Genomic DNA, 19,007 nt, shown 5'->3' with positions numbered 1-19,007 from the left:
CATATGGCATCTCGCCCCGTTGGGGCCACCATGCGCCGGCTTTCCCAGGGCGACACAAGATGATTGGGTAATTGCAATTGTTGGTCGTTACCGCGACGATATCATCTTTGGTCGACCCCATGATTACCTTCCGGACCTCGAACCGGTAAGAGGTGTCGTCAATAGCATAGTCAAGCCCCGGGAGCGGCACCGTTGATTTGGTGAAAGGGTTGTACAAGAGATAGCTACGACGCCACCAGTCGGCGATGCGGTAAAAGACGAGCCAGCTGTGACACACGCCAACCAAGGTCAGGTCGTCGGGGAAGGATAGCCCATGGTTAATACCGTGATCGGGGAAGGTGACAAAGGTGCCATCCGAGTAGATGATCCACAGCAGCTGCGGACGATTATGCTGGCGCACGGCGAGGTGCCATGGACGGCACACGGCACGGAAGCGGGCACGGTCGTCGGGGCGCGGGAGGTGGGCAATGATCCGTCCTAGGAGCTCCGGCAGGAGGTCGGCCCACTGATGATGAGAGGGCCGCAAAGTCGCCGCCATGGTTCGATTCGATTTAGTGTTGTGCCGGTGGTAGTGCACAGATGAAAGCTGCGTCGCGTACCTACGTGGTAATATATAGGTGCCCAGCTGGGATCCAGGGGAATCTGAGTGGAGGAGGGAAAGGAAATCCGACTAGATATGGAAACGGTCTGCAAAAAGATCTCATCTGTTCTAAAAAAATATCTTATCTCTACTCCTAATGTCTCAGTTGGTAGTCCGCGTTTCGGGTTTTATTTTCGTCCCACCTAATACGGTCTTTTTTGGTACTTCTTTGGTACTTGCTCCCACCTCCCGCTCAGCCGCAAAAAACCGAAGAAAACCCCGCGATCGAGTCCCGCAGACGCCCAACCTCCCGTCGTAATTGTCTCAGTTAATTAACCAACAAGGAGAAAATAAACCACCGAGCACAAACCGGCGAAAATTAACCAGCGAAAAAAAAACGCCCGACAGTGCGTCCTCGAGCGAGGTCTCGTGCCCTCGAGCGAGGTCTCGTGTCCCTCTTGCGAGGAACAGTCGCCCCGACACTGCCCTCCTTCGCCACGCCGCCGCCCTTCGGTCCTTCACCGCCACCCATCCATCCATGCACTGCCGCCCTGGCACATCAAAACCGCCGGCGCGTAACTCGCACATCCATTAGATCCGGCCCGGGTCCCGTGCAGGACCCTCCGCTGATCGCTTCCAGGATCCGGCACCGATCCCTTCCAGGACCCATCACCGGAGACGTCCAGGATCCGCCGCCAGATACACTCACTCCAGGTATCACAGATCCGCCGCCAGCCATCATATGAATAGAGATTTAGGTCAAATCTGAAATTTACATCCATCGCATTTCATACACCCACCCCATGAGATCTACATCCATCACAGGCATCTCTACTCCTAATGTCTCAGTTGGCAGTCCGCGTTCCGGGTTTTATTTTCGTCCCACCTAATACGGTCTTTTTTGGTACTTCTTTGGTACTAGCTCCCACCTCCCGCTCAGCCGCAAAAAACCGAAGAAAACCCCGCGATCGAGTCCCGCAGACGCCCAACCTCCCGTCGTAATTGTCTCAGTTAATTAACCAGCAAGGAGAAAATAAACCACCGAGCACAAACCGGCGAAAATTAACCAGCGAAAAAAAAACGCCCGACAGTGCGTCCTCGAGCGAGGTCTCGTGCCCTCGAGCGAGGTCTCGTGTCACTCTTGCGAGGAACAGTCGCCCCGACACTGCCCTCCTTCGCCACGCCGCCGCCCTTCGGTCCTTCACCGCCACCCATCCATCCATGCACTGCCGCCCTGGCACATCAAAACCGCCGGCGCGTAACTCGCACATCCATTAGATCCGGCCCGGGTCCCGTGCAGGACCCTCCGCTGATCGCTTCCAGGATCCGGCACCGATCCCTTCCAGGACCCATCACCGGAGACGTCCAGGATCCGCCGCCAGATACACTCACTCCAGGTATCACAGATCCGCCGCCAGCCATCATATGAATAGAGATTTAGGTCAAATCTGAAATTTACATCCATCGCATTTCATACACCCACCCCATGAGATCTACATCCATCACAGGCACCACGTATAATAATGTACAGCCATCACATACATTACATGCATCACAGGACGTCTCCCCATGGACGGAGCCTGCATTTCATCATTCTCAATACAGGGTCATGGAAACTTGGCTTCCAGACTCTTGCCTTTATTTGCAACTGCAAAACCCTTTGCATCAAAACCACTTAGTTCGCCAATTGCTGAAGGTGGAAGATCTTTTATCGAATCTTCGGCAGCACCAGGTTCCTAAGTTGGCAGAAAATAAGAACACAAAGTAAGAACACAGAAAATAAGATGTTTTATCGATTGAACACTTTCTAACAGAATAAAGGGCCATGGAAACTTGGAAGCAAGTAAACACGAGTGGCTTCCAGACTCTTGCCTTTTTTGCAACTGCAAAACCCTTTGCATCAAAACCACTTAGTTCGCCAATTGCTGAAGGTGGAAGATCTTTTTATCGAATCTTCGGCAGCACCAGGTTCCTAAGTTAGCAGAAAATAAGAACACAAAATAAGAACACAGAAAATAAGATGTTTTATCGATTGAACACTTTCTAACAGAATAAAGGGCCATGGAAACTTGGAAGCAAGTAAACACGAGTGGCTTCCAGACTCTTGCCTTTTTTTGCAACTGCAAAACCCTTTGCATCAAAACCACTTAGTTCGCCAATTGCTGAAGGTGGAAGATCTTTTTATCGAATCTTCGGCAGCACCAGGTTCCTAAGTTGGCAGAAAATAAGAACACAAAATAAGAACACAGAAAATAAGAATTTTTATCGATTGAACATTTGTGTCATGCAATTCAAAAGATGGTTGCAGGACAGCAGTTACCTTGCTCAAACGGCCTGCAACTTCCTAGAACCTCAGAAGCTCAGAGACATTTGGGAGTGGTTCACCCCCCTTTTGGACATTTGGGAGTGGTTCACCCCCTTTTGGACATTTGGCACAACAAAACAATTGAGGAAAAAGTAAATGGTAATCACCCTTGCCCATCCTGCAGCAACCACCAAGTAGGCAACGATCTTGTCGCCAAGGTAGACAGTGCCAAATACTCGTCCGATGTTAGGAGCAGTGTAATCCACTCTAAATGTGACCTCCTGCAATAGATTTTAGTTTTTCATTTCCAAGAGAAAATATAAGTGGTTTTTCTGTGATTACATTCAGTATTGATACATGCATAGGAGGATTTGGAATAGATAAAAAAAGACACATCATGTACCTTTCCTACGCAGAGTTTCCTCAGATACTCCCTGCTTTCCCAAGCAAATGGCTCATCCACTCCACCACGACGAGCCTAGAGCACCACAAATATACGGATTCAACAGACAAGAAAAGATGGAGAAAAGAACAAATGTACTGCACAAATAATATCAACAATTTATTATAGATGCATTCAAAAGTCTCAAATTATACAAACAGAACACAGTCAAACTGTGGGAATGAAAATGCAATGATGGAGAGAAAATCTTGTGCCAAATACTAACTTCCATTGGCTCACAAGTGTAGCATGTAAACAGACCCTGCGCAATGAAGGCTTCAACTCAGGCTGTAGATCCAAAATGACTAATATATTACATCCCTAGATGATCAGGCCTATATCTAGCTTTGCCCCTGACAACCAACTAAACCAGTGACTTACTCTAAATTAATGGAGGAAATGAACACATGCAGCAAGTAAAAATGTAAACCATATTCCCCTTGTCTAAAAGTGCAGACTGACTCTTACCAGCCTTGGGGCCATTAGGTGTGACAGAGTGATGGACTTCTCTGGTGGAATCTCTGCCTTTGTGCTCCCCATGATGAGAAGGCAGTCTCCAGATGTCACAGCCTTCACCTTGCCACTTAGCCATCCTGAAGCCCCTGTGCTTGCTGCCATGATAGCACCTATATTTGCAATCAAAAGGAAACAAAACTTCATTAGCTGTGAAGTCAAATTTAGTTCAGTCCTCCATATAAATCGACAATTCTTCTGTTAATACATGCATTTTCCATAATTTTCATTGCATTTGGATTTCACAGGCCATAGGTGGCTAGAAGGAAAGAAAAACATGACCGGTCACATGTGGACTAAAGATAATTAATCACCACAATGTTAAAATTTTCACATAAATCACTGCTGCTTTTTAAATGTTGCAAAATCAATGCACTCCAATCCTAACACTGCGGAATCTTTCAGTCACAGCTCGTAGCACTGCAGAACGCGGAGCAATGCTATTGGTTAGGTGATCTGGTCACTGCCTTTCAGGCTTAGCAGTCCTGAAGATCCTGGTATACAAAATTAAAACTAACTATACAAAATTATCCAGTGATACACGCAAGATAAAATTGGCAGCCAATTGCATTTTTATTTCAACAAACACTTGGTATGTACATGGACCAGATCACTGAAAAAGGGTTTGCTGAAGCTCGTGAAAATGCACACTTGATGGGAGGTTGGAAATATGAAAACTACCAAGTAGAATCGCATTTGGAAATAATTTTCACATGCACAGATTACTGGGAAAGAATGTCACTTAGCATGGATGAAGACACGATAATCTGCATGTTTCGAAATTAAAGAAAACAGCACCAGTTTTAATAACTAGAAATAAGATGAGAAAGTAATATCTTAATGAGAAAATAACTTCGGTTACTTTGTTTCATTTCAACACCCATCTGGAAAATGGGACAGGGCTGAGGCATATTGATCTACAATATATATTACTTCGTTAGGGCCTCATGTTAGGGCTGAGGCCTATTTCTAGATCTACAAATATTTGCAAAACTGAGAATGCAAGCATGCTTAAACAAGGATTTATCAGCATCATGAAAGGAATTGAAATAATATAATCAGGAACATGTCACCACCTCTAATCAGGAACAATGATGGACTTGAACTGCAACTCTTGAGCTATAGGGCCTCTCAACAAGCCCCAGCATATGAGAATGGACCCTACAGATGAGTTGGTCCATAAGTAATTATGCTTAAAGTTTATGATTAATTACAAAGGAGCTATTGATTACCTGAATTATATTGCTTTCAATGAACAACAAGTGTGGCCATCAACTATGTTTCATCCAGGCCTCAAGAACACCACAGCCAGACACAAGTCGGAGGTAACGGTCATTCCGTTTTGCGTATGGGTAATGCAAAAAGCAAAGCCAGTGAACATCAACAAGAAGAGGACATAGCTACAGGTATTAGGCACTGCACCAGGAATACTTGCATTTCTGACAGTAACAATCTTTTTGCATAATGTGTTGCAGGTCAGGCGAGTGGTAAAAATGTTGAAGAATACAATGCAACCTTTGATACTGAAAAAGATGAAGCTATTTGCGCAACAGAACCCGGTATATAACTGTGTGAAAATTACTGTGAGGTATTGCCTGACGTGCATATCTGACAATGACATGGACCATGCTTAATGTGTTGCAGCCCCTACGAGCGAGACAAATCTGAAAGAATATAATCCAAGCATCTTAACCGTAGCTGCAAATCTTGACCCAATTTACATGACGGAAACAGGTACATGATTGATTGAAGATGTATTTGTTGGTTGCCTGCCTACCAGGCAAACATTGGTTTTGTATTCATGCTGACTAGAACCCTACAGATGGATCAGAATGGGTAAGGCCTGGATACCATGCTGATGGTCAAACATTTGCGGCTACGGCTAATCTATCACTAGATCATGCTATTAATAAGATGCAGCTGCGAGATGATACTGAAGGTATCCATAGGCATGATATCCACCTTCCCAACCGGCGTATTCGGCAGTGGTTCAGTGTGTTTTATTTGTTTTTTGATTTGTACTTATAACATGATGCAGACGACACAGCTTCCGAACTGCTTGAAACTGTTTCTCTAAATAATGAATGCAAAAAATACTCTGAGGAAGCAAGGGAGCAGTACAATGCAAGGAGGCGTGCAGCTTATTGGAAGAAAAATAATGAGGATATTGTCAGCTTACAAGATGAGAATCAGCCGGTACTTGCAAAATCTGGTGAGGTTGATGGCTGATCTTAGTTTGATGTGCATACGTATAGTATGCACATGATTCGTTGTATTAATCTATATCCCTGATTATAGATGATATGATGCTCATACTATGTTTCTTATTAGATCATAGGGATCTTATCAACGCTCGTAGGCGGGTGGCTTATCGCAATAACAAGTCAGATGGTTCCGCTAACCAACAAGTCAATGGGAAGTCATCCCGTCGCCAGTCTCTATGTGATATCACAAATGTTCTCGAAGATAGGGAGATAAATAAACCCACACGAGATTATCATGGTTGGTAAATTGATCCACGTCCCGTATGCACTGTGTTTGCACGAAGGTAGTCACTTATTACGCAATTTAAATAAGTACTGACCAATCTTGTTGAATCATATAATTCAGCTAGCTCGGACTATACATCAGTCTCGCCTAATGACGTAACATACCCTCATGAAGCTACGGTCACATCGGGTGTCCTTTGTGTGGGAGATAAAGAAGGTAATATTATCTCACCATCCACATGACCGTTAGATGTCAAGTTGTGTTTTCTCATTTGGCTTTAGAGATAATGACATGAATGTCATGATTATTTGACGTTAATGACACCAAGGAAAATACGATTGACAGAATATTTTTCCAAAGTAGACCAAAGAAACGCCCTAGAAAGGGCTTCCTGTCGGCGGAAAAAACAACCTAATGTCCAAGATGAAAATGCACATGCCCTTCATTCATCAGGCAAGCTTAAATTGTTTTATTGTTTTAACCATGATAGTCGGTACCGTCAAAACCATTAAGCTGACATATGTTTGGACAACTTTGGTTCAACAGACAACCCAACTAGCTCTAACTATACAGCATTCTCGCATGATGCGTCAACATTTCCTGCTACAAGTACGGTCACATCTGGTCTCATTAATGAAAATGAAATACAAGGTAATCATATTTTGCCTACTCATTCAACAATGGCTGGCATGTTTCTGTTATATTCTCTAATTTTAGGGTTTGCCCTGAATGACACCAGATGCAAATGTAATCATGTATGACACCCAAGAAACAGAGCATAAAACGGAAGAAGAACGCGAGAGAGACCATAGAAACGCCCTGAGGAGGGCTTCTTATTGGCAGAAGAAACAATATAATGTTCAAGTTGAACATGCACAGACCCTTCATTTATCAGGTAAGCTTATAATGATTTAACCATTATGGTCAGAACCGTCTTAATAATTAAGCATTAATTTGTGTGGACAACTTTGGTTCATCAGGCAACCCCACTAGCTCTAACTATACATCATTCTCGCGTGATGCGCGGACATTTCCTGATACAACTACGGTCTCATGTGGGATCGTTAATGACAACGAGCTACAAGGTAATCAAATTTTGCCTACTCATTCAACAATGGCTGGCATGTTTCTGTTATATTCTCTAATTTTAGGGTTTGCCCTGAATGACACCAGATGCAAATGTAATCATGTATGACACCCAAGAAACAGAGCATAAAACGGAAGAAGAACACAAGAGAGACCATAGAAACGCGCTGAGGAGGGCTTCCTATCGGCGGAAGAAACAATATAATGTTCAAGTTGAACATGCACAGACCCTTCATTTATCAGGTAAGCTTATAATGATTTAACCATTATGGTCAGAACCGTCTTAATAATTAAGCATTAATATGTGTGGACAACTTTGGTTCACCAGGCAACCCCACTAGCTCTAACTATACATCATTCTCGCGTGATGCGCGGACATTTCCTGATACAACTACCGTCTCATGTGGGATCGTTAATGACAACGAGCTACAAGGTAATCAAATTTTTTCCTACTAAAACAGCAATTGCTTGCATCTTAGTGGTATGATCTCTAATTTTCGGGAATGTGTGTAATGGATCCAGATGTGATTTTGAATGACACACAAGAAACAGAGGAAAAAACAGAAGAAGAACGCAAGAGAGACCATAGAAACGCCCTGCGGCGAGCTGCTTATTGGAGGAACAAGGATAAGCATATCAAAGATCAAAACAAACGTCCATCTGGTACTTCAGGTATACGCTTACGTTCAATATCGTTTTCGGAAGCCGGGCCCTACTATTCTAGATGGCACTCCTCTAGTGCCGATAAATCAAACTGTTCTAACTATGTTTTGAAAATATTATTGATCCAGACGACCTGAATAGCCCTAGCGTTACAAAATTAATGAAAGAGGGAGCAACATGTCCCCCTTCAACTTCACACGCGTCTGTCAAGACACTATTCTAGCTAGGAGGCAAAGTGACAATGAGCGGAAACGTAATTCAACAAACGAGCAAAGGGAGGCGAAAAACGCAAGTAGCAGAGCATGCCATCAGAAGAAAAGTGACGAATTAACGGTGGAGGTTAGAGAAACAAAGAATAAAAAATACGCGTGACTCGCGTGCAGCGCCGCAAAAGCATGTCGGTGATTGAGAAGGGGGAGTCAAGTGCACAGAGGAAGGCCAATTATGAAAGAAGGAAAAAAACACCGTGCAAAGAATGCATCGCAATCCCCCTTACAAACCTTGCAAACTCAACCTCTGAATGGCCCACTTCCCCAAGCCGCGCATCACCCGTCTCTAGGGCCGCAAAAGATGATTCATCTGATGGCGATCCGGGGACGAACATGCCGAGATACTCTGCCGGTGCTGATGGTATGAAATTGCGATTGTCAGTTTCTTATGCTCATTCTCAGCATGTCGTTCTAACATGATCTTGTCTGTTGTCGCATTCTGTACGACGACAATGCAGAAGACATCGATGTATTCCAAAGCGGCACCATGGGCGATGAGCAGGAAGCACACGACTTGATTGATGAGGAGTACTACATGTTTTGCAACGAAGGTATTGCCAACTCTACACTATGACACTGTGGAGCTTTATTGTTGTGTCGTTTATTTTTTATTACTGTTTTGTACGTGATTTTTCAACAAATGCCCGCAGGATCCGATAACGACATATTGGATGATGAAGAGGAAGCGAGCATGTCTAGCGCTAAACCTAGCGAGATTGATCCATTTGACACTGTCTACTCAAACATTCCAGACAACACTCACATCCTGAAAGTCGACGAAAATTGCAAACACTGCAAGGCCAGAAAGTTTGAGTCTGAGACTGACGGCTTCTGCTGTCGCAATGGCCAGATCGAGCTTAAGCAACCGGAACCAATCCCAGAGCTTATGAGGCTATGGTCCAGCATGGATGCAGATTCTAGACTTTTTCGGGAGAACATACGTTTCTTCAACGGGCATTTCGCCTTCACAACCCTTGGGGTCAGCCTTGATGAAAACTACACTAACATGAAGTCTGGGGTGTACACATTCCGAGCACACGGCACCATCTACCACAATGTCCATTCGTTCGGGCCTAGCTCCCGTCCAGAACATCTGCAGTTGTACTTCTATGACGACGACCCTAACCTAAATCATCGTAAGGCGGCCACCAAGCAATTAGACCAGGATGTCGTGAAGAGGTTAGTAGACATACTCAAAGAAAACCCATACTCCCAGCAATTTAGGAGTTTGGGTGCACACAAGGACAACCTCGATGATTATAGGATAGACCTAAACACCGATAAGAGGCTTGACCAAAGAAGATATAATAAACCGGTGTCATCCGAAGTCGCTGCAATTTGGGTTGAGGGCACTGACCTAGCAAAAAGGTTTGACCGCAGGATAACACTTTGTGGTAACAACAACGAAAGGCATAGTATACATGTGACCTCAGGGGCATATGACCCGTTGTCTTATCCATTATTCTATCCAATGGGGGAGCTAGGTTGGCATCCGAAGCTACCCAAACGTAATGTTTCTTGGGAGGTTGTACAAAATCCTCGTTTGTGTCATGATGACGAAGATGATGCAGGTATGTTGTTTGTGTCCCACTTTGTTACAAATAATTTCTTGTTTTTAAAAATAATGCTCACGCGATGGTACTCAAACATGTGCAGAGGGGAATAGCAGGTTATGCGTCTCCGTTAGAGACTACTACTGTTACATGCTGCAAACACGGCCTGCGATCTTCAATCCAATACTTTGTGGAGCATGCCTACTGCAGCAATGGGCGGTTGACATGTACATCAAGATTGAGAGCTGTCGGTTGAGGTGGTACAGGAAGAACCAGACGCAGATCCGTGCCGATTTGTATAAAGGAGTTGTTGATGCGATCACATCGGGTGAGACGCGAGCAAGCGCTGTTGGGGTAAGAATAGTGCTCCCTGGAACTTACCCTGGTGGCGACCGCGACATGAAGAAGAGACATATGGATGCCATGGCAATTGTCCATACATACGGGAAGCCTGACATCTTCTTGACCATGACTTGCAACCCTAAATGGGAAGAGATAACAAATGAGTTGCTTCCTGGACAGACGGCGCAAGACCGACCTGATATTGTGGCTCGCGTGTTCTATGGCAAACTAGAGGCTATGAAAGATATGTTGCTCAAGAAGATGGTCCTGGGTGTTGTTGTTGCTTATGTTTACGTAGTTGAGTTCCAGAAGAGAGGCCTCCCCCACGCACATTTTTTGTTGATCATGGATTCAACGTATAAGCTTCTTGTCCCAGAGCAGTATGACCGACTCATTTCCGCAGAGCTCCCAGACAAGCAAAAGTATCCGGAATTGTATGCAATGGTGGTAAAACATATGATGCACGGACCATGCGGTGCTCTCAACCCGAAGAATGTTTGCATGCAAGATAATGAATGCAAGTGCAGATACCCGCGGCCGTTCAATGAGAACACGATACAAGGCAAGGACTCATACCCAGTTTATCGACGTAGAGACGATGGTAGACGCGCTAAGGTTCGAGGGAAAATGTTGGACAACCGATGGGTTGTGCCATATAACCCTTACCTTCTGCGGATGTTTAATTGCCACATCAACGTCGAGGTCTGCTCTAGCATAAAGGCTGTAAAATACATTTATAAGTACATTTATAAGGGCCATGATAAGGCTTCTTTCAGCATCGACCAGCCAGACGCTGATGGTAACATTGATGAGATCAAGAGATACGTTGACGCAAGATGGGTCACCCCTCCGGAGGCTATGTGGAGGATATTTGGCTTCCCACTGTGTGCCAATTACCCGCCTGTCTTGCAGTTGCCTCTTCATCTCCCGAATATGCACAGGGTTGCATTCAATGCATAGGCTGACTTGAAGAATGTTGTATCCTCCGAGAATGCTTCAAAATGCATGTTAACGGAGTATTTCAAGGCAAATGAACTACACCCTTGGGCAAGGCATATATTGTACAAGGATTTCCCCGGAAGCTTCACGTGGGAGAAGAAAAAGAAGTTCTGGAAGAGGCGGGTGGAGCCTTTTCAAATAGGTCGTATCGTGTCTGCCAATCCTGCCGAGGGGGAGCTATACTACCTTCGTGTGTTGTTGAACCATGTTTCGGGGAAAACATCATTTGAGGACTTGCTCACCGTCGACGGCGTGGTATGTGGGAGCTTTAGAGAGTCCGGTGAAAGGTTGGGACTCATCGAGGCAGACAACACGCTCGACGACTGTCTTACTGAGGCGGAGCAGTGGGCTATGCCATGTTCTCTTAGGAGGCTCTTTGCAACAATCTTGGTGCACTGCGAGCCAGGCGACGTGCGCGGGTTATGGGATAGACACCTCGAGCCTATGTCCGATGACTACCGTCGGACACGCACGTCCCCGAACAAGGTGGAGCAGATGGTGTTGCTTGACATTAGGGGTATGTTGCAGTCTATGGGTAAAGACATTATTGATTTTGCTCTTCCAACGATCGATGATGCATTTGACCCAACCGAGGGCGAGGCCAGAGAGATCATCGAGGAATCAACCATTGAGTTTGACGAAAGTGACACTAAATTGTCATCTTCCCTGAATTTTGAGCAAAGGGCTGCATACGACGAGATACTAGCGGCTGTTGAACGCGGTGATGGGGGTATATTCTTTGTTGATGGCCCTGGAGGTACGGGAAAGACCTTCCTTTACAGGGCGATGCTCGCCAAGGTGAGGCGCGAGGGCAAGATTGCTATCGCTACCGCGACGTCGGGCGTCGCTGCTTCTATCATGCCTGGCGGCAGGACCGCCCACTCGAGATTCAAAATCCCACTGAGTTGTGATGATGGAGCCTCGTGCAGCTTCACCAAGCAGAGTGGGACCGCCAAGCTGCTAAGGATGGCCTCATTGATACTATGGGACGAGGCCAGCATGACTAAGCGACAAGCGGTTGAGGCATTAGACAATAGCATGCGCGACATCATGGGAATACGCGACCGACCCTTTGGAGGAAAGACTGTTGTTTTTGGCGGGGACTTTAGGCAGGTGCTTCCGGTCGTCAGAAGGGGGTCACGGGGCCAGATAATTGATGCAAGCCTCCGAAGTTCTCATCTATGGAAGAGTATGCGGCAGCTTCAGCTCATCACCAACATGAGGGCTCATAATGACAAGTGGTTTGCAGATTACTTGCTCAGGGTCGGTAATGGCACAGAGGAAGCCGACGATCAAGGCAACATACTACTCCCTGATGATATCTGTCTGCCATCTACAGGCGAGGTTGACGACCTGGAGAAGCTGATTGACCACGTGTTTCCGAGTCTAGATGACAACATGGCAGATTCGAGTTACATGACATCTCGCGCAATCCTTTCCACGCCAAATGACAACGTCGACAAGATAAACATCCGCATGATAGAGCGTTTCCACGGAGATGAAGTAATCTACCATAGCTTTGACAGTGCGGAGGATGACCCATATGGCTACTACGCTCCTGAGTTTCTGAACGGATTGACTCCCAATGGTCTTCCTCCGCATGCACTCAAACTAAAGCTGAATTGCCCGGTGATACTTCTAAGAAACATTGATCCAGCTAATGGGTTGTGTAACGGGACTAGGCTTGTTGTTAGAGGTTTTGAGAGGAACACCATTGATGCAGAAATCGTGATTGGACAACACGCTGGTAGGAGGGTCTTCCTTCCTCGAATACCTCTGTGCCCATCTGACAACGACATGTTTCCATTCAAGTTTAAGAGGAAGCAATTTCCTATTAGGCTTAGTTTTGCTATGACGATTAACAAGGCTCAAGGGCAGACCATCCCAATTGTCGGTGTGTATCTACCTAATCCGGTGTTCTCTCATGGTCAACTCTATGTTGCTTTGTCTCGAGCCACCGCGAAGAGAAACATAAAAATACTCATTCAGAAGGAGAAGCCAAAGGAGAAGTCCAACAAGCAACATAACAATCCGAAGAAGCGTAAAAGACCGACCGTGTCCTTGCTGACCTCAATGAAGAACATCGTCTACAAGGAAGTACTTACAGGCTGAAGTATGGTCTTAATAGACCTGCTGGATTTATAGATGCAATTTACTCTTCCGATGGTCAAGAATTGCTGTAATCTGTTCTATGACATATCTTTTCATTTGGTATCTTGGTTGTTGGAGCTATACACCAATCAGTTCAAGTAATAACTACATTTCAATAAATTTATACTGTGTTATGTGTAATCTGACAATGTACATGTCACACAGCGTACTGTGTTATGTGTAATATGAGAATCAGAAATAATGATTGGCTTCATGAAGACCTGGATCATGTTAAATTTATTTTATAAATTTTGATTACTGCATGGAGCATGTATGTCTTGTCACCATTTTAGCATGAAGGTTACATTTGATACATTGAATTTCAATGCGTGTATTGGGTTACATATGTTATGTATGCTCGAGATGATTAAAGCATAAATGCTCATGAAAAGGGTGGAATCATACATGTATCTGAAGTTGTTTCACTGACTTGAGCTTTATGAGTGTATGAGTGTGTAATGTTTGATTTGTTCCACCCAGTTTTAATTGCTGTACAGTTTTCGTGAACATATATAGCTAACATGGCTTGCTGTTATTATATATAGTAATGTATTTCTAGTTCTTTTACTGCCTTGAGCTGTATGAGTGTCTAAAATTTGAGGTGTATGCCCGAACACAATTATATGAATGATCAATGGGTTCTATCAATGGGTTCTATGAAAACTTAAGTAATTACGTTGCTGAGACACCTACAGCAGTACAGCTAGGAAGCAATATTGAATGAACTGCTCACGGTTCTATCAAAATATTTAGTGCGTGTTGTTTATGCTTCAAAATAATGTACTCCAATGTCTAAAAACTGTGGTTTTTTTAAAAAGTTTACTGCCAAACACAGCAATTACTAAAGGCTGACTAAGTAAACGTTTTAAATTAAATTTCTCGACATGAAGCCGTGATTGGCATAAAGTTGACACATGACTTATGTTTATGCTTCATTTTAGTTCATTTGAAGTTTTAGTTATTCATTAAAAAAAACTCTGCATTGCATAATAACTCAATGCTTTGTTCAGCACAACTTATTTGCAAAAGCACAAAGCATGAGACATAATATTGCGCGCAATCAAGGCAATAAATACTTTGTTACACACATAATGAAATTATAGTTATCTTATTCAAGCATGAGACGTAACATTGGTGCATTAATGGAAATAGATATATTACGTGACTACCCTTACTGTAACAGGGTATCTCCTTCGTTATACTGAGATCCCACATTTATTGTGTTACTAAAAGTAAGTAAACAGTAATTATTTTGATACTCTCCTCGATTGCAATCAGATCCTGGTTTGTTTTATTACTATAAATAATAAATTGTGTTCATTAAGATGGCAAAGATGATCAATCTTTATTTGGTTACCAAAGGATGATCAAACTTTCTATTGTACACCTAGAGCTCCAAAACTAATTTTTGAAAGTTAATGCTTTTCCCGGCTCCCACTATGGTAATATATAAATGCCACGCATCACCATACATTAGCCTCCATATATCTACACAGGTTCAGCAATATCCTCTACATCCTCTACGACTATGGTGATCTCTTACAACTTGACAAGAACTAGGAGGGTGATGGCAAATCCGCCGGCTCCCAACATCCCTCGTGTAGAAATCCCTCCGATGAACAGGCAAGATATATCATCATGTACGTTGACTTGTCATCGCGCTCGTTTATTTACCTCATATATACATTATATGCTATGCAGGAATTTGACTTTCCAGAACGTTGACATGGAACATATATATCATAATTGTTGGATAATTCGTGCTAAGGTTTTGTGGAAGGCCCAGATCAGGGTTAATGCTATGGGAAACCAATACCTTCGTTGTATACTACTCGATCAGCACGTAAGTCATTACTCATCACCACATATAACACTTTTTTTGGTATGCAGATGTGTTAAAGAGTTTCTCCACCTGATGTTTTATTTGTTTATATAATATTATTAGGGAACAAAGATGGAAGCAATTGCCTACAGCAACCAAGCATATCGTTTCAACGACATGCTGCATACCGGGATGACTTATGACTTCACTTCCGTCGGGTTCAACCCCACGGATATGCTAGATGGACATTTTTGGTATATATGCATGGATTATGTCATCGCACTACATTCTAGGACCGAGGTTAGCATGTCGGCCCACAGGATATCACCGTCAATTTGTCCACCGTGCTTCCCACAATTCGGGGCCATATTGTCGCTACGTGACAAAACCATCACTGGTGCAACACCTTCAGCTTTGCTATTGCACATTAGTCCATACATAGCATTGTCTCATTATGATTACATTTTTTTAGATGTTGTTGCTATTCTTGTCTATGCTGGTAAGATACAACATCAGTGGGATTCAGTATATAGACGGCATGTCCCTTTCGTTGAGATTGCCCTAATGAATTTCCGGTAAGCTCCATTCAGTATATGAGATTTTCATATGGATATTTTAATTTTATTATTATTTCCTACGCCTAACATTTGTTTTTGTAAGTAGACGGGAGATAATTTTTCTACGCCTAAGTCAACAGCATGCTGGTCGTCACTTGTACCATTTGCAACGCACAGAAAATCTGTTCGAGAAGATTGCTGTTACTTACGTACAGTTAAATTGGAGGGATCAATGCCTGCAAACTATGAGGGAGAGCACATTCTTCTTCTCTCCTGACATTAATGATGATGATCATTATCTACATGGTAGGGTTTATAAAGTATTCTTAATTTTTTGTCATTGTGCTTTCTTATGTAACTATGTAAAAAAGCTGTAATTTTTTCTAACACTTTTTTTTGTCAAAGATATCCACGAAGTCAGCCTGATGACTTATGACGAAACACTTTCTTACGTCAATGACCGCATTCAAGCCAGGAAGAATGGACGCTAGAGTAACTTGTGTATCAACATGGTGCATGCAACATGTCGTTGCCAAATGTCGTTATATCTCTTTTTGGTTTAATGGTGCATTATAATCAATAAAATAGTATGATCAAGTGTCAGCATATTTGCTTGTCAAGTTATAGTGAAGCCCTTTTGGCATTATGCTTCAATGTATGATACACGTAGTCCTACTCAAATATTTGGTTTTGTACAATGGTGAATTGCTTCTTTTCGCTGGGACTGACAAAAAAATCCAATCGGAAGATATTATTCACTTAAAAAATCTGAGAATGATCTGATGCGTCCCTAAGATCTGGTACATCCACATTTTTCCCTAATTAGAAACGTTTGGCATAAATTAAATGGATTTCGATTTTTGGAAGGCAATATTAAGTCTCCATAAATATGGCACATATATATATGTATATATATACACGTCCTGGACCTCCTAATTCCCTACCCACCCCAGTTTGCATATATTCCATCAGGAATAACCAAACACTCACGAGTTTTCGGTCACCGATGGAGGAAATCATTGGAAACACTGCGGCCCTAGAGGTTGCTGTGCCCACGTCCCTGGAGGGTGCGGTCCCCGAGACCCAAGAGGTTGTGCCTGAGCCTCATGATGCTGTGCCCGCTCCCATGCATCTTCTGCCCCCACGGATGCATGTCGTGGAAGATGCACTCGAATACATCTTTCGCTTTATGAATGGCGTTCATGAAGAGCATATGCTGGAGTAAGTCATCTTATTGTACGTTTATTTTCTGTATAGAAAACTTTTTAGAACCCTCTCATACACTACTTATAATAAGATTAGTATATTGCTATATCTCCTTTTGTTTGTAGAGACCATAAGACGTTGCAGCCATGACGAAGGATTTAATTATTTATAATGGATTATCAATATTTCCAGCGCACAGCAACTCTAATTTTTGAATATTTTTTTCTCATAGTCTCTGCTCTAGAAATATAGTACTGTAAATTTATTCCCCCACTATGTTGTACATATGGCCATATTCGTGTACACAGCTAACAGATTATTAGAACGAAACAACTTATTATTTCAATCCTAATAGAAGCGAGTTACCACATGTTAAAGGTAGGTACCAACTTTTTGCTGCTCTTAATTTGCTGTAAATATTATTGTTTGGCAACAGCAATCAAACTATATGAAATAAGTCACCATTTTTAACATACTCTTGTTCCAATGCTGCACACTTTTTTGCTAAAGGTTGTTTTGCATTTTTTGTGTTGCAGCACAATCTGGATAAGAAGCGATACACCATACCGGATAGAAGTCAGCCTCCGGATGCTACATGACACCCTATTTTTAACTAACATAAGTCTTCATCCCGCATGCTTCAATCTTGTTGTTCGTAAGCTTGCGAACGCGGAAGTAGAGAGGCATGCAGGCACCAACATGGTTGGAAGCAAACATTATTTTGACTTGCAGTTTCATGCTCAGTCACAGGCTTTTAGGTATTCCTGGATGCCTCAAGGAGAGCGCACCACGATGCTAATTAACAATGCTGTTGTCCAGCCCTTCCCTAAATACGATGTTTTCAGCTCTATAGTTGTAAGAGACCAACTTACTTAATGTTTATTTTAATATCATAATAGCAATTAACATGTGTCGACCTGCTGCAGTATCTACTACCGTTGACTATCCCGGATTCATCATACGGGCTACTTGTAGTAAACCGTATGAGAAGGAGGGTTATCGTACTGGATCCATCACGAGACGTCGGGCAAGTTGGAGAGAGCACTCATAACAAAGAGATGATGAAGGATATCACATTGTTAAAGCAAGAGTTCAAAGATGTGTTGCAGGCTAGGATCCCGGGTTGGGATACCCCACTCATGGATTGGCGACAAGATAGCATGTCTTCTAATGCTCGCCGGTAATGTGCTAAACTGATCTTATCCAGAAGATGCACACCGTTATAATGCTCGCCGGTGATGTATTAAATTTAGCATGTCTTGTAATATTTAACACTTTTTTTGTGTCACAGCAAAGACTCTGGTTTCTTTGTCCTACAGGAGATGGCACACCAGCTTGGTTGTTTGCGTAGCATGACATGGATGAACACTACCGTAAGTGCATATACGATGAGTTTCTGTGTGAAGTTTATTTAAAAAACACTTAATATAATGGTTGATGTGTTGCATATTTTCTAGGATCCAGTACTGCTTAGGAGCCAACTCACTGTCCAGATATTGATGGTGAAAGACAATAAAGCATATGGAAACATCCCAGAAGAAATCAGGGCGACCTTGAGGGTTATAAGCAACTGAAGTTGGATCGGTGCATGCAGAAAGGACAATAAAAAATTCCTACGCAACAGCTATTTAGGGTTGGAAACAATAATTGTCTATGATTTTATTAAAATAATTATATAATATTTTATCTTCTATGTATGTTCATTTGATAACTTTATTGTGTTTTTGATTTATTAAGGTTTCGTGCACTACCATATTGTTGTATTATGGATTGATTTTGGTTACGGCTCACGATGCAATATGATATAAATTTTCCACGGTACCGTCCTTATAATATTCAAAAAATGTGGAAAGCTTGATTTATTTAATGGAAAGCTTGGTTAATGGAAAGCTTGATTCCCGTCACAAAAAAACGTGGGGGAACGATTTATTAGAGGAAAGGCACCGCCCCCCGCAGTTGAAATCAAGGGGTGGCAGATTTGGTAGGGAAATAAATCAGGGCCCCACCATTTAAATCAGGGGGGCGCAGA

At 43.1% G+C, this 19,007-nt stretch overlaps 1 protein-coding gene and 1 long non-coding RNA gene across 2 annotated transcripts; one reads left to right on the top strand and one right to left on the bottom strand.

Moving 5' to 3' along the window:
* Window positions 1–2,187: 2,187 nt before the first annotated feature.
* Window positions 2,188–3,945, bottom strand: LOC123161397 (ribonuclease TUDOR 1-like). The gene is made up of 4 exons (XM_044579240.1): window positions 3,796–3,945; window positions 3,289–3,363; window positions 3,053–3,166; window positions 2,188–2,316 (listed from the first exon to the last, which is right to left on the bottom strand). The coding sequence occupies exons 1-4, from the start codon at window positions 3,943–3,945 to the stop codon at window positions 2,188–2,190; spliced, it is 468 nt and encodes a 155-aa protein (XP_044435175.1).
* A 4,699-nt stretch (window positions 3,946–8,644) lies between these two features.
* LOC123183341 (uncharacterized) lies at window positions 8,645–9,054 on the top strand. Its single transcript, XR_006492497.1, has 3 exons — window positions 8,645–8,709; window positions 8,807–8,899; window positions 8,999–9,054. It is a non-coding gene; the product is annotated as an uncharacterized lncRNA (long non-coding RNA).
* Window positions 9,055–19,007: the final 9,953 nt, after the last annotated feature.

This window comes from Triticum aestivum, chromosome 1D, assembly GCF_018294505.1.
Source record: "Triticum aestivum cultivar Chinese Spring chromosome 1D, IWGSC CS RefSeq v2.1, whole genome shotgun sequence".
NCBI lineage: Eukaryota > Viridiplantae > Streptophyta > Magnoliopsida > Poales > Poaceae > Triticum > Triticum aestivum.
The sequence above is the reverse complement of the archived record's forward strand: the minus strand, read 5'-3'. Positions and strand labels throughout refer to the sequence as shown.

Bases quoted from the DNA above. Each gene is read 5' to 3' on its own strand.
- LOC123161397 (XM_044579240.1), bottom strand. From the start codon at position 3,945: ATGGCAGCAAGCACAGGGGCTTCAGGATGGCTAAGTGGCAAGGTGAAG. The intron at 3,167-3,288 runs GTACATGATGTG...AATCTATTGCAG, and splicing joins GGAAACTCTGCGTAGGAAAG to GAGGTCACATTTAGAGTGGA. The intron at 2,317-3,052 runs GTGATTACCATT...CTGCCAACTTAG, and splicing joins TTGCTGCAGGATGGGCAAGG to GAACCTGGTGCTGCCGAAGA.